The sequence below is a fragment of the Labrus bergylta genome, chromosome 16, assembly GCF_963930695.1.
Source record: "Labrus bergylta chromosome 16, fLabBer1.1, whole genome shotgun sequence".
NCBI classification, from domain to species: domain Eukaryota; kingdom Metazoa; phylum Chordata; class Actinopteri; order Labriformes; family Labridae; genus Labrus; species Labrus bergylta.
In genome coordinates, this window is record NC_089210.1 from 10,186,884 (window position 1) to 10,199,446 (window position 12,563).

Sequence of the window (12,563 nt, forward strand, 5' to 3'; positions counted from 1 at the left end):
GGTTCACAGCCTCAGATTTGGAGATGTCGGTGCCGTCTCCGCGTGCATGGTGCAGGGTAGAAAAGTTTTTTTAGAGTTCCAAAAGGAATCAAAGTAAAGGGACAAAATGTTGAGGTAAGTAACTGGAAATGTATATTGTTTTGACAGGTTCGGGCGCAAAAAAAAAAACATAGTCTAACCGTACTTTTGGAAATCTTCTGTAGACATGTAGAGAAATGGATACTCTATCTTCTATAACGGGGACGTTGAGGCATAGTGTCTGCATTTGTTAAATACAGCGACATTGGAAAACTTTGCCTGTTGGTTTCTATCAATTGAATATATTAAGGCAACTGAGATGGCTTTGAATAATTATTCAAAGTTGTATTCATGTTGTTTTGTTTCTATAGCCTAAGGCAAAATGTAGGCAACAATGATTCAGAGAAAACTGGGACTTTCTAATGTTACCCATGATCCCTAAAACTCTTTTTAGGGATCATGGGTAACATTGATCAGTCTTTTTGTGTGAGACCTCACAGTTATAGTGGTGCATTTTAAATAAAAATGACAGATAATTTAGTCAAGAAAGTTCCAATTGCATTCAGAGCTTAAATTCAGGCACCAAGTGACTCTATGCAAGGGACTTTTTGTGTATTAGAGAGGCTACGAATCTTAAGCATTAAAGAAAATGTTGTTCTGTTGAGATGGACTACTCTTGTCTTTTACACAGAATAAAAGAAAATGGGTGAAATGTGTTTTTAAAAGCCAAAGAGCAAATCTGACTTTAAGGGAAAGTCTATGGTATTGATTGCTGACAGCCCTCAGGAATGTTGGAAATATTAAGTGGTCCCTGCTGTAACTAAAATGTCACCAGTCGCTCAGTTTTCATTGTTGTCTTTGTGTTCAATCAAGCTGCAGGCCGTTTCAGGCTATTCGGATACACCGGGCTGTGAAAAGAGAAGCAGTAAGAGAAGCTATGGGGCAGGAGAGAGACAGGAGAAAGCCCTGTATGATACAGCGAGTGTAACACAAATTAATCAGATTAAAGAATTACAGCATTCCACGGCAGACTCTCACACAATCATCCAGGCAAAAATGCAGGTTTACACAATGTTGTAATGTTGAAAGTTCAGCTGCTGCTGGGGTCATTTGTGCTTGTAACTACAAATGAAACTGTATCTATGCTTTATAATGACAAATAAATTAAAGTGTACCGAAAGAGCCAATGACAGCTTTCCTCCAGAGAGATTACACACACACACACACACACACACACATAAGATCAGGTGGGGCAGGAAAGGTTAATGAGTGACCAGACCAGGCTGAAGGGCAGTTTTTACTTTACACTTTCAGAAGAAGGCTAAATGTGGGAAAATGGTGCCTGAATTAAACTTCAGATAATCCAAGAATACTTCAGCTGGGACTGAAAACCCCTGAAGGTAGGAGGTCAAAGTTCATGAGAATTCTGTGCTTGGGTTTCGTTGAGGTTTCAACTGTGAGATTGGATATATTGTGAGTACAAACAGGATTTCTTTCACACAGTTTTCATTTTAAGTAGTAGTTTACTTGTTGAACTTCAATAGAATAAATATTATGTTGGTCATTGGTGGTTGTGGTCTGCCTTAAGTTAGCAAAGAGTCAGTTTACAGCAATTTGTCTGTTGTCATTTCGCTGTAAGAAGCGCAAACAAAGGGCAAGTGCACTTCAGCTTTTTATGTCCTCAGATAAAGGTCATTTTTATGTGCATGTCGTAGGTGTGCCACATTTAGAAACAGACAGAACCGCTGCTGATTGTGTTCTCCTCTCCACAGTTAAGAGGGGTATTGTAGTCCAACAAAAATGGAAATGTTCTTGCAGAATTGTCCTGAAGTGTGGCGATAATGTCCCTATTCTCCTGTTTGATGTCCCACAATCACACTGAAACCACCAATTATTTTCTCCTCAACAGATGAGCACCCATCCATAACTTAGCTCGGACAATCGGCCGACCCTGATTGGACTGTTTCCCCCTCCAAACGAGTTGCTGCCCACAGCTGCTGTGGGAGCCCGAGTCGCCATGGAGACGGTGGTGATCGTGGCCATAGGGGTGTTGGCCACCATTTTCCTGGCCTCCTTCGCTGCCCTGGTGGTGGTTTGCAGACATCGCTACTGCCACCCTCATGACCTGCTGCACCACTTTGACTCCAAGTCAGTAAATCATCAAAACAAAGTCTGTTAACCTGGATCAGTCTATATAACAAAATAATCTTAGTCTTAGGTTTTTTTAAGGATTATTTGGGACTTTTTATGACTTTATTTAGGTACAGGACAGTGAATAGAGTCAGAAACTGGGACGAGACAGAGTGGGGAATGACATTCAGGAAAGGACTCACACCTGGGCCACCCGCTGTGAAGACCTTAGTCTCTGAGCGCACCAACCACTATGCCACCGGCGCCCCTAATCTTAGTCTTAGGTTTCTCTACACTGTCTACATATGTACTGTGTGATTCTTTTATAATATGGTTAAAATATTTTACCTGTAGAAGAAACTTTGAAACTATTAGGGAGCATGTTTGGTGTTTTTTAAACAACTACAATAGAAAAGATGCTGGAAAGCAAGGCAGAGAAAGCTGCAACAAAGGTCCTCAGATCAGAGATGTTATGCTTCATGGTCAGCATCTTAATCCTTAAGCCACATTGGCACCTCATTTTTTATGCATTTCAATCGCAGTTGGACCAAATTCACCTCAACTATTAAGAATTTTCTTCTTACTGCGTCTTTACCCTATGACGTGGTTTACACTATGATGTAGTTCACACTCAACGCTTTATGTGTATCTAAAGAAGGATGCTTTCTAGGTTTGAATTTACTTGCCATTTGGATTCTGGTTAATGATCCTTATTTGTCTGTATTTCAGGCCCACAGTGGATCTGATCGGAGCCATGGAGACCCAGAGTGAGCTGTCAGAGCTGGAGCTGGACGATGTGGTCATCACAAACCCCCACATCGAGGCCATCTTGGAGAACGAGGACTGGATAGAGGACGCCTCGTATGTCTAACTGTCTTTTTTTTGTTGCATGATATAAGATTTGAATCATATTAATAACTATACATAGTTACTGTCATGCATCAAATTAAATTAAGTGATTTTGTTTTTTGTCCTAAACAGTGGATTGGTCTCTCACTGCATTTCTATCTTAAAGGTAAGAGGATTTCATCATTTGAGTCTATATATTTATTTACACCAATCAGCAGAAACTATAAAATATCTTTCTTCCACGAACAGATCTGCCACACTTTGACCGAAAAGCTGGTTGCCATGACCATGGGCTCAGGGGCAAAGGTCAAAGCACCAGCCAGCCTGAGTGACATCATCACTGTAGCCAAACGGATCAGCCCGAGGTAACACACTGTTTGATTCAGAAAAAATGAACATGATCACATTACTGACTCCAGCTCACCTACCTCCTCATATCCTCATTGCCTCTTCCCTCAGGGTGGACGACGTTGTCAGATCTATGTACCCTCCTCTGGACCCAATCCTCCTCGACGCCAGGTAATCTCATTTATTGCCTCTTTTTGTATGACTGTGATGACTTAATGCAAGGACCTACTAATGTGATTGATTTGGCATCTGAGCTGGAAAGAGCACACACTTGACTTGACTTATCCTTAATGTAATAACATTGAAACAGAGAGCGAAAGAGACAGCAAGACAAATGCTAAAGTGTGGCAGCAAATGTTTGCTTTCAGGGAAACATTATAACTCAAAATTATTTGTTTTTATCACGACTTGAATTGAAATTGAAGTTCTTAGTTGTAAAAAGCCCTTTCTTTCAAAATAAAAGCTTTTCATCCTGCATAAAACTGAGAAATAAAATCATTCTCTCCTTTTCCTTCTCCTCAGGGCCACAGCTCTCCTCCTTTCAGTCAGCCACCTGGTGCTTGTCACCCGCAACGCCTGTCACATGTCGGGCAGTATGGACTGGATCGACCAGTCGCTCCACGCTGCTGAAGATCACATGGTGGTTTTGCGTGAGGCGGCCCTGGCCTCCGAACCGGAACGTTACATACCTGGAGTCGACGCACAGAAAGAGCAGGCCATCTAGTACCAACACAGATATTAATCATAAACACAGAAAGGCAGCAATAGGCCATGAAAATTATGCCCCGCCTCTCTTCACACCAATGAACGGGCACATATTCTGCAAGATGGTGTTGAAAAAGCATGTTTCCCCTAACTCAATATCAAGCAAATAGGCTGTGCAGAAGGACGTAGTGACATTTAACACACAAAAATTGTCCTAGATTTTTTTATTTTTTTTTAAATCATATTTTCATGAAAAGTGCTTTCTGGCTTTCACACAGTTGCATACAGGTGGTGTATTTTGTATGTAACCTTCCAGCAGATCTTTAAATAGTTGGTCTGTTGAAGGTGTAAGCTGCCTGCAAGTGAGGGGCTTTTAAAAATTTCTTCCAAAGTGCGCCATCGCCCAGCGGTGGGCCTAAATCCAATCTCGCCGTCACATGGAGGCTTAGTCAGCTAATCCATTCTGAGAAAGAAAAAAAAAAACCCAGTTAGCCAGTGAACCCAAAAGGGCTCCATCTCAGTGGACTAATAGAAGACCAACCTGACATAATTGCAGTCTGTGTTATCAGCATGACCTGTAGATGCTCAAAAATCAATCCCACAGTTACTCTTAGTTAAGAATCACCGGTCTGGGAGTTTTTCAGACACAGATAGCATTCTTTTATACCACATCAGCAGCCGAGTAAATGTTTTTCCAGTTGAGTTATGCCCTTATGTGCCATTGCTGCATATTATGTTTAATTGCTCGTATCAAAAGAGACACTAGTATCTCCTCCACTGAAATATCACAAACTCCACCAGATCAATTGATGCAAGACTCTGGTACACCACTGGTCCTAAGTGGATGTTTCCTATTGACTTCAGTGATCACTTTACTGTTCTTCAGGCACCATGAGCAGGATCATATTCATCAAGACTTCAGATTGTCCTGGAATCTGGTAGTGATAATCAAACAAACAGTAATCATGTAGTAGTAAGTTAGGTTTTAGAAATCCAATACTTCTGTTTGTACTAGGACATTCATAAGCCTGAACTTTGCATTTATGGATTATTAGCTTGTGATAGCATGCTAAAACATGAACATTTCAATGGTAAACTTTGTTTCTGCTAAACATCTGCATGTTAGCTTTGTCACTGAGAGCCTCGTGGAGAATTTGATACAGCTCCTAAGGTATTACTTTATTTATTCATATGAAGCTGCTCAGTGGCACTTCATGGCAATAAAAAGTCTGAAGACATCATTACCTGGATCCTCCGGATAGAGACCTCATCGTTTGGTCGAGACAATCCTACTAGTTCTTTTATTTTTTTCCTGCGGGTTTATTGTGTTGAGGAATGAGACTCTGCATTTAACAGAACTTTAAAAATGTCATTTGAATTTAAGGACTATTTAAGCATTTTACCTTAGACTGTATGAAAGAATGGATGAAGTCTGAGTGAAGTCACCCATTGGTGTCTGAAGGGCTGTTTTGGAAGCCTATCCATGGTGGGGGCCCATGTTAAACATTCTAACATCCTAACAGGAATAGGGCTGGAACTGAGGCGGGCCTTAAGCCTCCTTACAAACCGCTTAAACACAGCCACTTGCAGCCAGATCGGTCACACCCTTAATTATGCATCACTCGTATCTTTCAGAAATTCAAAAGGGCATAGTGTCAATAAAGACATTAACCTGTAAGACTAAATTCATTTTTTTTAATCAGGCTATTTACGTGTTGATTTCTGCTTTCAAATTGGGCATTTGAACATGGGGCTTTTATGGGCCTTCCAGGTCTTTTGGAGCCAGCTTACAGCAGAAACTCAAGGAATTGCAGATTTTTTTGCACTTCTGCATTGGCTTCATTTTCAACACAGGAGCTTGCCTCCTGGTTTTTACGAGCCAGTGGTCCAACCTCAAAATTGTCACGATCTCAAATTGGCTTCAAAGCCTAATGGACTTCTGAATTCTCCGGTGAGCATGTTAGCATGCTGATGTTAGCATTAGGGTCAAAGCACAGCTGTGCTTTCAGCCACATGGAACTGCTTACATGTTAGTATGACGAGTCAACATTTTTCAGATTTGAAAAACATCTGTTCTTTAGTTCTACAAGTGCGACATTTTCTAAATGAGTTCAGCATCGGTTTCTGACCACCAGGGGAGGAACAACATCATACACAAATATCAAAGTATACTGAGACTTTTTAATCGTATCACCATTAACTGTTTAAAGTGTTACTGTAAAGTCCTGTTGTTTATTCTGTCTGGAATATTGAGCTTTTACACACTATGAAGAAATATAGTATGTCTGTAGGCCCCATGTAACTATATTATTTTATGAGGAGGTTTTCAAAAGTGTGTTGATGGAGGTGAGGCAGAATTAGTGTGTCATTTTTGGCCAGAGGGATGTTATTGGAGCATGTGTACCTGCTCTTCCATGCATAGCTAATAGTGAATCCCAGAAGGGTCTTAATAAGGCATTACCCAGAGCCTCAATAAGCACATGGGCTTAGTCTTCAATTCACATGGCACAAAGCTTTGGGTACACAAGGCTGGAAAATTAACACATTAGCACAGCCAGTGACACAATGCTGTGAGTTATTGAGTCAAACACACTCAATTTAAGACAATCAGCAGGGGGACCCAAAACCTCTGTAAGCACGCAGAGATGTTTGATGAAGAGGTATTGATCGAGGAGGAAACATTTAGACACTGGTTAGCCTTTCATTTTATTTTTATTTTGTTTACATTGTTTATTAGCATTGATCTTTTTTCTTTTTTTTTGCAAGCACTCCTTTGTTTTTTCTCGTCCTTATCCCACAGTTTGTTACTGATTTCCTTCCCTCACTCCCACACATCTTTCTCTTTATAATTCTCATTGATTTGTACAGATAAAATGAAGTTTCATAGGAAAAAATGTATTCTGTTGTTGCTCTGAACAAAAGCTACGGAGAAATCCACATCTGATAAGAGGTCCACACACTCATACTAATTTGACATAAATAAAAGTGAATTCCTTTCCTCTTTGTATGACGTTGCGAGGAGTCATTTGTGCAGCAACATGGTACTAATAGCCCCCTGCCATCTTCCTTTCTCTGCGGAGGAGGAGTCCCTGTTGCACGAGTGTCAGTCAGCCTCCGCTTGTCTAGCACAGCAGCCCTTTGCTTTTCTTCAGATCAATTTGCTTCCAGCTCGGCAGGGAGAAGTATTCATCTCTCTTCATTTCCAAAATAGTCTGAAACATAATCGTGGTGATTTATTTTTGAAGGGAAAAAAAAGTAAAAAATCAATTCATATTGAATGAAAAGTGAATTCTTAACTTAGACTGCACCTTCTCTCAGGATTCATCATCTTATTATAAACATTATTTATTCAATACAAATAATGGTGAACACTGCAGGCTGCTGGTTGAAACACGTCACTACATGCTGCTCCTCCGTCAGGTTACCTGGAAGTCTTGATCAGACAGGTAGACCTCCAGGTGCTGGGGATCCACTCCATCAGGTAAGGGGCTCCGCAGCAGCTCATCCAGGGGGTACTGGGTCTTCATGAGCTGGGCCAGGGCGTCCTGCACCAAGGTCAGCTTCACCGGCTTTGTGTCACCCTGACAGCAACACACAGGGAAAGAAATGGAGATGTGAATATTACTGTAAACAAGAGACTGAAGTTATGATTGGACAAAAGAATAGAAATATTCCTGTTTTGTGAATTTGCTTGAAGAATTTGTTTCCACTCTGTGACTCACTCACCATGAATTATCAGTTACTCACACTTTTATGATGCAAAAAATAAATACTATTGGTAATGATTACGCTTTTTTTACCTGGCGCCTCTTCCCCTTTAAAGTCTGATTGTTAATGATCAATTTTTTTATAGCTGTAAAGATTTTTATTATGTATATGGTGGGTATACTGTATATTATTAAATAAATAGCGGACCGCTTTTGTGTCAGGCAATTCCAAACTTTTGAAAGGTAGTGAACTTTACCGTAGTAGAAAAAGGCACAAACCTCGACGTTGTCAATATCAAACAAAAATCAGAGAAAATAAATGATGTTGTTATATAGCTAGAGATATTTGGAGAAAAATAATTCAGGTCCACAGTGTCCTGGGTGGAGAGATCTATTGTTCATTTTTGTGATATTGAAATTCATTCAAAGGGGCGATCAGGGACAGGATGAATGCTGGAGGCTCTGAGGTAAGAGAATGCACACCTTTTGCTTTTTTTTTTCTCCCCTTTTCATATTTTTTTTGACATTATAAAAGATTGAAAGTTTAGGGGTAGAAAATGATTTATTTTCACATTGTAGAAGGTCACAACCTGAGACAAACTCATGGCTCAGGATCAATATCTCTTTAAAATGCTTTACGCTGCTAGCAACAAAGATGTGACAAAAAAGTGGCTGCTCATAAAAGAGTTTATAATATGATCAACATGTCAAATATTTATACAGTGGACAAGACATATATATATATATATATATATATATAAAATGTAATATGTCAGACTTGTTATTAAAATACCCTATTCAATTGCCCATCTTTACCTCTTATTTTGCTACAAACTGTAAAAAGAGGTTTTTTTTTAAATATTTGTCCAACCATCTTTATGAAGCCGGTGATCTCAGTCTACAGCTGCCACAGGAAAGAGTGACACATCATGTCCAAACAAGTTTCTAAGTCTGGCTGTGATTCTAAATGAAAACTGATCTTATAACTTGATGGTGTTCATACCCATGTGTGGCTCCTCTCCCAACGGGGGAACACATTGGTGAAGGTGAGAGGTTCTGCCCCCTCGAGGATGAGGTAGGCCTGGGGAGGGCGTCTTGGGTTCATCTCTTGAATAACAAGAGAAAAATAATCAATGACTACTGTACTAACCGTTTACATCCTGAGCCCTTTCTTTTGAACTGTGTCCTCTTACCTTTGCAGTACTGCAGAGCCGTCTGCATAGCACACCTCCGCTCGTTGTGCCAGCAGCTCCAGGCTGAGGCAGAGCTCTCCGTCTGCTCGGGCTGACCCCAATGCCACAGGTAGACCTCTAGACGGTTGTCGAGAAGAAACAAGGCTGGTGGAAGGACAAGAAATATAGATAAATTGGACAATTAGATTCATAAGTATGGGTTTTTGTGGCAAGAAAAAGGGGACACAGCAGAGAAAAGGTTAGACAGACAGATAGAAGAAGCCAAGACAATATAAAGGAAACAAACACAGTCACAGCAGCATTCAGACAATTACATTTTTTTTAAAAATTGTTCAGCATTCAAAAGCCTGACAGCTAAAGCGATAAAAGAATGAGTATATGTTGGTTCTCCTTGGAGGGTCAAGAAAGCGTCATCCAGAGGGCATTAAAAAAAAAGACAGATGAAAGAATGTTCCAGGTTGATTCATGTTTATATGTTTTATCATCTTCATGTTTTTTTTAAAAGATGTTCTTTAGGAGTTTAATCACGGATGACTTGAGAAAATCCTTATTTGTCTGATGTGAATAGTTGGCTGTTCTCTCACCTGGCTGTGGGACAGCGTACAGGCTCTCCTGGGTGAAGGGCATCGGCGTCACGAGCCCTGGCAGCCGCGTCGGGCTCTGCAGTTCTTCAGCCTGTAAACTCCCTAAGGTGGCGCTCAGGTGGAAGAGGCGAGGTGTGAAGTTATACTTTCCTGGATCTGAAACAAAAGAAGACGTGCAATAAGCTGAACTGACTGATTTTTTTCTGTGCAGAGAGAATTAAAAAAAAAGCTAAAGCGCTCTTCTACCTTGCAGCATGCAGTCGTATGCTTTTCTGTCCATCTGTCCCAGCGCTGTCCAGAAGTCTGCAGGCTCTGAACCTTCCTCCACCACCTGCACCTTCACGGGGCTGCTTTTGCTCAGACCCAGCTCGGGTGGACACCTGATGAAAAACATATTTAAATGTTAAAATTGTCTCTGACGTCTACATTTTCTTCTTACTCATTGTATGTGTCTTACATTTCAGTTAGACGCTCCACCACTCGCTTGCCGACCTCTCTTGTGCTGACATGAGCTTTACAGCCATTCCAGAGATACAGCACCCCCTGCTGGCTGCTGAGCAGCACAACAGAGCCCCTCGATCTTAGACCTGAACAACAGCAGTCCACTTCTAACAGAGAGCCCTCCTCTGGGACCTCTCCACGCACACAGAACAAACGCCACTCTGCAACAAGAGACAGAGGAGAATACTTTAAACAAATAACAAAAAAAAAAACAGGAAGGGAAAATACTTGTAGACTTCCTCACCTGTTTTAGTGGACACCTCCTCTCTCTTGTTTTTGTGAATGACCAGGCCTCCCTGGAAAAGTTGCAGGAAACAGGGAGGTTCTTTTCCTTGAGGAACCACCACCTTTGAAAAACAACACAGCAAACACATGACTTAACTAGAAAAAGCACTATGATGTAACTGATAACAGCAAGAGTATTAATAAAAAGCTCTGTTAGAAGATTTGTGACATTTGCAGTGAAAATCATGACGTTTTGTCGAGATTCCTGTTTTTCATTGTCTTTTCTCTGTTTCCTTACAGAGTTCCAATTCTCTTCAATTTCTCCTGACTTATTCCTTTTTCGCACCTTCTTGGTTGTCACACGTATAAGCCTTAAAACTCAAACATCTACCCTCTCCAACTGAATGGAAAAAAACAGCTGCAACCCAAGTGTTTTAATCAGTTAGGCTGCATTTCTGGTGTTGCAGTTCTACCCATTAAAGCAGTAAAACGGGGCACCACTGGCCGAGTGGTTAGTTTGGGTGCCCCAAATCCAAATCAAATCCGACCTGTGGATTCTTTCCCTGCATGTGATTCCCCACTCTCTCTCTCTCTCTCTCTCTCTCTCTCTCTCTCTCCCGGATTTCAGACTCTATCCACTGTCCTATGAACTGGTGCCGCTTTCTTTAACTCATAATTTAGTTATTGAAGGTCCAAACAAAGAAATCCCAAAAGTTCTAATTTGGACCATAAAGCCATTAAAAACATACTTAATATCTTTAATTATGATTCCTGTCAGGATTTTTTTTTTTGTTGCATCAGTCAAACTTTTTAACCGCTAACATAGACTGAGCATATTCTGTGAGTCACGAGGTAAACTAAGTCGATAAAGTGGTACTATTAAAGTATAGTGGATGTGTCATTCGAGTTCCTTTATTTAACATGCAGTGTTATTACTATGGGTTGTAGTTCAGCATACATGTTTATCGTCATCAAAGGTTTTACCTGTGACTCTTCCTGGTTATTCATCCCAATGGACAGGAAAGCTGCTGTGTCCCGCCCACTTACACTTGAGTGACAGCCCCTCCAGAGGAACAAGGCAGTGTTTTCTTTCTCCCCTCTGCCACACTCATCAGAACCGTTCATCTCCGCTGCAACCGAGGAAAAACACGAGTGAAGATTAATAGTTCAACATCTTCATTCTTGGGAAATAAATGTATCGTTAAATCTCTTTTCAATGTGGCTGACCGACAGTGTTGATGCTGTACGTCCAGCGGATGACGTAAGAGTCTCCTTCATGAAGCTGTCCCGTGCTCTCTATGGGGGTTTCACTGTCATCAAACTCCTGGACATGCCAGCTGTCCACAGCAATGGTATTCAGCTCCATCTGAAGTCCCTCCTCCAGCGTGATGACCCCGTGCCCTCTCTGGACGTCGACGCCGGCCAACACGTTATGGACCAAGCTATCTTCTGTTAGTGACTCACCTGACACCAGAGCTTTGGCGTCGCAGGCGCTCAGAAGGTCTGACGATGGGTCAGATGGAACTGTGACAGGCTGTTAAGATAAATATAGTCATGATATGATAAATTACATTTTCCTTGGTGGTATTTTGTGAGCTGCAGTGTGGATTTTTAATGTCGCTCTATGAGATAAACCTGCATCTCCTTGTTCACAGGAGCAGCCTCCTCTCTGCCTGTGCTCTTGAAAGTCCAGTCCAGGAACTTTTCCCTGAACAGAGCCGTCTCGTTGTGCTCTGACACGCAGCCGAATAAGGCCCAGCTGGGACGCCCCTCCCCACTCCTGTGAACAGAGTTAGAGGTAAGAGGACACATATCACTACTAAAAAGTTTTAAAAAATACAGTTCCTGACACAAATCATTTGGTCCATCCAGTAGCAGGGAATCCATTTTCCAGAGTACGTGCAGTAAAATACCATTTGAATTATTATCCAAAGTGGAAAGGATGCTAACAAGTTTGTATTACTGCTCAGTAAACAATGCTCAGCATATATGTGAAAAAGCTAATCAAATTAGCATTCCTAGTCATATGCGTATTTTTGCACTGTGGGTTTGAACTTAGCTGCACTTTTAAAATCAATACTTGACATATTTTGTATAATAAAAAAATAAAACATGAATAATATTAAAGTTTTATGAATTGTACTTCTATTGACTTGCTTTCATGCAACCAATCAGAGAGACAAATTCTTCGTATTTGCAAACCTACTTAGTTAAAGTCTCAGTTTGGATTGTGATGGTGGTACCCTTCAATATATGATAAAAAGTATGTGAACATTTCTGTTTCGTTCGTATTTGGAGTTGGA

General features: G+C 40.9%; 2 protein-coding genes across 12 annotated transcripts in view; one reads left to right on the top strand and one right to left on the bottom strand.

Annotated features, from left to right (window-relative positions):
- Positions 1-7,057, top strand: tmem98 (transmembrane protein 98). Of its 3 annotated transcripts, none has more exons than XM_020632663.3 (7): positions 1-114; positions 1,928-2,166; positions 2,878-3,009; positions 3,130-3,163; positions 3,247-3,362; positions 3,457-3,516; positions 3,868-7,057. In XM_020632663.3, the coding sequence occupies exons 2-7, from the start codon at positions 2,036-2,038 to the stop codon at positions 4,067-4,069; spliced, it is 675 nt and encodes a 224-aa protein (XP_020488319.2). In that variant the 5' UTR covers positions 1-114; positions 1,928-2,035; the 3' UTR covers positions 4,070-7,057. The 3 variants fall into 3 exon arrangements, with proteins under 3 accessions (XP_020488319.2, XP_020488317.2, XP_020488318.2); XM_020632661.3 differs by lacking the exon at positions 1-114 and adding an exon at positions 1,280-1,491; XM_020632662.3 differs by lacking the exon at positions 1-114 and adding an exon at positions 1,281-1,418.
- svilc (supervillin c) overlaps positions 6,732-12,563 on the bottom strand; it is a 22,937-nt gene continuing 17,105 nt past the window's right edge. For all 9 annotated transcript variants that reach the window (XM_065964587.1, XM_065964593.1, XM_065964594.1 and 6 more), the window contains 11 exons: positions 11,896-12,040; positions 11,488-11,794; positions 11,245-11,390; positions 10,280-10,382; positions 9,992-10,196; positions 9,781-9,914; positions 9,535-9,690; positions 8,951-9,094; positions 8,761-8,864; positions 7,476-7,631; positions 6,732-7,262 (listed from right to left, as the gene is read on the bottom strand). In XM_065964587.1, the coding sequence (XP_065820659.1) occupies positions 7,173-7,262; positions 7,476-7,631; positions 8,761-8,864; positions 8,951-9,094; positions 9,535-9,690; positions 9,781-9,914; positions 9,992-10,196; positions 10,280-10,382; positions 11,245-11,390; positions 11,488-11,794; positions 11,896-12,040 (1,690 nt within the window). In that variant the 3' untranslated portion in view covers positions 6,732-7,172. The remainder of the gene's footprint in view (positions 7,263-7,475; positions 7,632-8,760; positions 8,865-8,950; positions 9,095-9,534; positions 9,691-9,780; positions 9,915-9,991; positions 10,197-10,279; positions 10,383-11,244; positions 11,391-11,487; positions 11,795-11,895; positions 12,041-12,563) is intronic.

Excerpts from the sequence above, each read along its gene's own strand:
- tmem98 (XM_020632663.3), top strand. The coding sequence starts at position 2,036 with ATGGAGACGGTGGTGATCGTGGCCATAGGGGTGTTGGCCACCATTTTC. Across the intron at positions 2,167-2,877 it reads CTGCACCACTTTGACTCCAA|GCCCACAGTGGATCTGATCG; the intron begins GTCAGTAAATCA and ends TCTGTATTTCAG. Across the intron at positions 3,010-3,129 it reads GACTGGATAGAGGACGCCTC|TGGATTGGTCTCTCACTGCA; the intron begins GTATGTCTAACT and ends TGTCCTAAACAG.